The sequence below is a fragment of the Scaptodrosophila lebanonensis genome, unplaced genomic scaffold (assembly GCF_003285725.1).
Source record: "Scaptodrosophila lebanonensis strain 11010-0011.00,11010-0021.00 unplaced genomic scaffold, SlebRS2 tig00000110-arrow-arrow-pilon, whole genome shotgun sequence".
In the NCBI taxonomy this organism is placed as follows: domain Eukaryota; kingdom Metazoa; phylum Arthropoda; class Insecta; order Diptera; family Drosophilidae; genus Scaptodrosophila; species Scaptodrosophila lebanonensis.
In genome coordinates, this window is record NW_022060573.1 from 1,047,479 (window position 1) to 1,052,709 (window position 5,231).

Below are 5,231 nucleotides of genomic sequence, written 5' to 3' on the forward strand. Positions count from 1 at the left end.
GACGAACAAACAGTTGTGGTACTACACATAACATTACTAGTTTAAGCCATCTTTTTCCCTAAATGCGCTTAATTTGAAAAAGGTGGAAATGACGAAAGAATGCATTGAAAAATGCCGTGATGTTTGGCTCACTTACAATGAAACACAGACTTTCTATGGGACAAACAAAATTTGTTTTGTAAAGCTAACAAGATGATAAAAAAACCCTTGAAAAATACATTTTTCTAAGCATTTCTTGTAAAAATAATTTTCCTTTTAATACGCTTTTTGCCATTACTGACTCTTACATCTATCGATTATACATATAGTATCGTCGATAGTTTTATTCTTGATTTAACCTGTGGACAGGTGGTCGATATTTTGAATGAAAAGATGCACTTTTTGTAGTCAATACGCATTTCCTTACGCAATACACGCTTAAATACGTATATAGGTATGTATGAACTTTCGGTCAATTAATAGCAATTCGCAAAAAAATGATAATTAGTTCCAGTTCAGTTGTATTAAATAGTGATTTGGACCAGCTGTAATTTGTGACTTTAGTTAAAGTCACAAATCATGGGTGCAGTGCTGATCGCTCATCTCTAGTATTCTCCAGTTAATAGAACAACCCCATTTCAATTATTTATGTATATTTGTATTCATTTGCAAATTATCAGAAGACATTTTCCGTCAAGTTGCAATGTTGAGGTGCCAATACCGTGCACCGCCACTGAAAGCTGTACTATCTGTAGTAAGCAAAATATAACAAAGTTTAACATGTATTTATAAACGTTTTTTTTTTTGTTTTTAGCGAGCTTCTACGTCCACTAACGTAGATAAGTTGGCAGAAATACGTGAGCGGCTATCAAAAGGACCTAATTTTGAAGAGTTTGTTCAAAACAAACAGTTACCTATAAATGATTGGGGAAAATTCGATGGCAAATTACGTCGAGAAAAAGGTGATGACGAACGGTTACGTTTGCCACCTTGGCTAAAGACAACTATTCCAGTTGGAAAGAACTATGCAAGCGTTAAATCTCGATTGCGAGAACTTAAATTGTCCACTGTGTGCGAGGAGGCACGCTGCCCCAACATTGGTGAGTGCTGGGGCGGAGGAGAACATGGCACTCAAACGGCAACTATCATGGTAGGCTCCACTTGATTTATAACATTTGCTTATTATTGTACATTATTAATACAGGTTATACTAGTTATACCAGGTTATATTAGTTTGGTGTGAATGGTGGCGTGGCAGTTCCCACGTTTGCCAAGTTTGCTTTTGTCATGGCCCCCTTCACACAGACTGTAATTTTCCATAATTCCCCTAATTCTAGAAAATTTGTACTCAAAGATGACAATTACATCCAGTTAGTACTTATCTGTCAACATGTTAAGTTTCATCATAATATACATATACTGTTGTTCTGGCCAAGCTCTGCCCGAAGCTTATGTTGTTGCGGCATTGACTTAATTCTTATAGTTTTATGCATATAAAAAAACCTGCAAAATATACAATATAATTGGAATTTGTCTTAAGAAATTATTTATTTATTTATTTATTTATTTATTTATTTATTTATTCCTAGTGCTACAAGAATGATTCTTATAAATTAATGCACTAGTCACATACAAGTATATATACTTTTTAAATTGTTTTGCGGTTTTAGCTCATGGGTGACACATGTACACGTGGCTGTCGTTTCTGTTCTGTAAAAACTGCACGTGCACCACCACCTCTTGATCCGGACGAGCCTGTGAATACTGCCCGAGCCGTAGCATCATGGGGACTGGATTACATAGTACTGACATCTGTGGACCGTGATGGTTTGTAGAAACTGCCAAATATTTAAAAAATATATATGTGTTAAATCAGTTATTTAACAGATCTAATCGACGGTGGTTCAATTCACATTGCGAAGACCGTACGAGAAATAAAAAAACGGTACAATAATTATAAAATTTTTATTAATAACGATTAAAAAATACTCCAACCTGTAGGAACTCAAATATTTTTGTGGAATGTCTGGTGCCAGATTTCCGTGGCGACATGCAATGCGTAGAGACCATCGCAAAGTGTGGTCTCGACGTGTACGCTCATAATATCGAAACTGTGGAGAAACTTACGCCATTTGTAAGAGATCGACGTGCTCATTACAGGCAGACACTTTATGTTCTACGAGAAGCAAAAAAATTTAATTCGAATCTAATTACTAAGAGCTCGTTAATGCTAGGACTAGGTGAAACTGATTCTGAGGTGGAGCAGACTATGTTGGATCTACGGGAAGCTGGAGTTGACTGCCTTACCCTTGGACAATATATGCAACCAACAAAAAAACATATAAGCGTCATTGAGTACGTTACGCCAGAAAAGTTCAAGCATTGGGAAGAGCGAGGTAATAAACTTGGCTTCCTGTTTACAGCTAGCGGGCCACTTGTACGCAGCTCGTACAAGGCTGGTGAGTTTTTCATAACAAGTGTATTAAAGAACCGCCAAGCTGATAGCATAACGCCAAAGAAGTCAAATGTGTGAATATGTCTCACCCATGTTGTTATTCTCAATTTAAATGAATATATTTTTGTTACCTGTTTTATCAAAAAAAAAAATATATATATATATATATATAAATTGTTGAAATTTGCTCTATAAAAATAAACAATTTTTTAACTGAACCGCTTATTTTTAATTTTTTGGCTATCTATACCCCCAAATTTTAATGGTGAATACATTTTAACAAAATCGGACGAATATATCAGTTTGTAAAGAAAGTATTTTCATATATCAGACAAGCAAGCCCAACAGTAAAATTCCCAACATCCTGCTGTGCTTCAAGAACGCCAACAGTGAGCCAGGACAACATTTTGCCGCCTCCTTCAGCCCGCTAATATGATAGCCAGCTTCTTATCATGGGCGGCTACCAAGCAATGACCCGTTCGTTGAGTGAGCTTTTGTCTCTACCTTGCAAATAGTTCGACTGATCTTGCAGTTGGCTGTGTTTTCCTATTTCTCACCAGTGCACAGTGACCCGAAAGACCTATCTAGCGGGGTTTAAGTCAAATTTAAATTTTTATACCATGTACCCAAAGGGTGAAAGGTTATACTAGTTTTGTGCAAGTGTATGTAACAGGCAGAAGGAGGCGTGGCAGACCCCTAAAAGTATACATATTATTGATCAGGGTGACAAGCCGAGTCGATATAGCCAGAAGGTACAAGAGCTAGAATGACCAAACTTGGTATCCTTTGAGCCCTAGGCAGGTCGTTTGTTTTTTTATTCTGATTAACCCCCCACTCCCCCGCAATTCGTGTTTTTCATAACTCCCGTAATTCTTGGAATTTTTAACTCAAATTTGGCATATACACCCAGTTTGTAGTTATGTATCCGTATGTTGTTGCTGCTTTGGTTCAACTTTGTGCTGCATACATACACGCATATAAACACGCACGATTCTTAACCGCTGTCGCTCAATATTCATACATATGCATTTCTTGACAAAGTTTTGGAGCTGATGTATATACTTTTGGATATCTATCCGGGAGATCGAGAAGGCTAGGTTATTTTCGTGGTTGTGTAGTCTATCAATGTATTTTTTCTTAGATGTTTGTGTAAGCGTGGATTTGCAACAAATAAAGGGGCATTAGCTATGGTTCTCAATGTTTTTGATTGGTAGCGCTGCAGAATTTCAATATTCGAAGTGCTAGAAGTACCCCATATTGTATTGCATATGTATGTCCACACAGGTTTTAGTATGACTTTATAGAGGCGAAATTTGCTTTCCACGCTATTTTGAGATTTGCGGCCTATAAGCCAGTACATTTATTGTGTTTTTTTAATTTAAGTTGCTGCCGTTTTGCCTTTATATGGTCTTTCCATGTAAGTCTGCGATCAAGATGCAAGCCAAGATACTTCACAGAGTTGCTTTGCGGAATTGCAGAGCCGTTATTTAAAACATCAGGGCAATCGCCGTTTTTTAATGTAAATGTTGCTTGAACTTATTTTAGGGCATTAACTTTTATTTTCCAACGGCTTCAAAAAGGTTGAGTTCTGACTGAAGATGTTGAGAAGCAGAACAGAAAACTTTCTACTTCCCTTCCTTTGAATTGTTATCAATATCATTTGTTTGAAATACTGAATGCAAATGTTGTACACCATTCGCCATTGCTTTTCCGAACTATTGTGTTTCTCCTAGCAGGTCGCTTAAGGTATTTAGTCGCTCTCCATAGAATATGTTCGTAATTTTGAGAATGAGGCTCAAGATTTCTCAAGTATGCGGCAAGAGATTCATTTTTCAAATCCCACAGTAATTTATTGAGATCAGTTGCGGCCTTGATATACAGTCTTTTGTCAGCAGGGTATCAAATTTCTTGCCATCGTTTCCGCAAAGTTCTTTTATTTTGTATTTGTCGTCGGATTTCAGCTGAACGATTCAGTTGGCTGGATTGTTAATACCTAACTTTAGGTGATGTATAAATAAAGCTCGCTGTGTGAAAGACCCTTGTAAAAAGCTCTACAGCAGCGTCTACCTCAACTCCTGTTCTTAACGAGATATCCAGATCAATTCTTGTTTCTAAATAGTTTTTAAAAGCATTAATGTCTGTGGTAGCAGAGATTATTTTGTATAGCTTCAGACGTTGTATGTCAGCTATAGTACTGTACGTCAATATTATAGGAGAATGGTCTGAGCTTAGATCAAAGCTTCCCGCAATGTGCATATGTGATTGTGGAATTCCAGAGTATACTACAATGTCAATCAGATCAGATATTTTCCGGCTGTCAGTAGGCGAATATGTAGGCTTACCAGTTGAGAGAGTTGCAACGTTGTTGTTTCTTATACATTTGTATAGCTCGCTTCCCTTAGGATTCGTCAGCCCCACCATGGAAGTTTGTTGCTGCATGTTTGTTCTGAGTTTTTGGAAAAAGTTGAAAAAATCTGTTTCCTTGACTGCGAACCTTGGTAGGTGGTAAATTTCTGTTACTTTTACGTTTTACATTTGATCCCAATGGTCGCAGCTTGCATAGAGTTGTCCCTGGTGCTGTCCTTTATTTTGAACTTTAAACAATTTTTAATGAGAATAGCAGCGCCTCCGTGAGCTCTACGGGCCGGATGGTCAGCTCTGACTATTTCATATTCATTCACTCTAGGGAATTTTGTTTGTAAAAATAAATATATTTTAATTAAATGGTTGGAAATATTCCGATATTTAGATTTACTTATAACTTATTTACCAGTAACATTATCATATTAAGTAAATT

General features: G+C 36.9%; 1 protein-coding gene across 2 annotated transcripts; it reads left to right on the forward strand.

Annotated features, from left to right (window-relative positions):
* The first annotated feature begins 414 nt into the window (after positions 1-414).
* LOC115628168 (lipoyl synthase, mitochondrial) lies at positions 415-2,652 on the forward strand. Of its 2 annotated transcripts, XM_030524147.1 has the most exons (6): positions 415-433; positions 660-733; positions 794-1,129; positions 1,650-1,806; positions 1,867-1,924; positions 1,981-2,652. In XM_030524147.1, exons 2-6 carry the CDS (start codon positions 683-685, stop codon positions 2,510-2,512), a joined length of 1,134 nt encoding a protein of 377 aa, XP_030380007.1. In that variant the 5' UTR covers positions 415-433; positions 660-682; the 3' UTR covers positions 2,513-2,652. The 2 variants fall into 2 exon arrangements, with proteins under 2 accessions (XP_030380007.1, XP_030380008.1); XM_030524148.1 differs by lacking the exon at positions 415-433 and having other exon boundaries at positions 604-730.
* Positions 2,653-5,231: the final 2,579 nt, after the last annotated feature.

Bases quoted from the DNA above. Each gene is read 5' to 3' on its own strand.
- LOC115628168 (XM_030524147.1), top strand. From the start codon at position 683: ATGTTGAGGTGCCAATACCGTGCACCGCCACTGAAAGCTGTACTATCT. The intron at 734-793 runs GTAAGCAAAATA...TTTTGTTTTTAG, and splicing joins TGAAAGCTGTACTATCTGTA to CGAGCTTCTACGTCCACTAA. The intron at 1,925-1,980 runs GTACAATAATTA...TCCAACCTGTAG, and splicing joins GTACGAGAAATAAAAAAACG to GAACTCAAATATTTTTGTGG.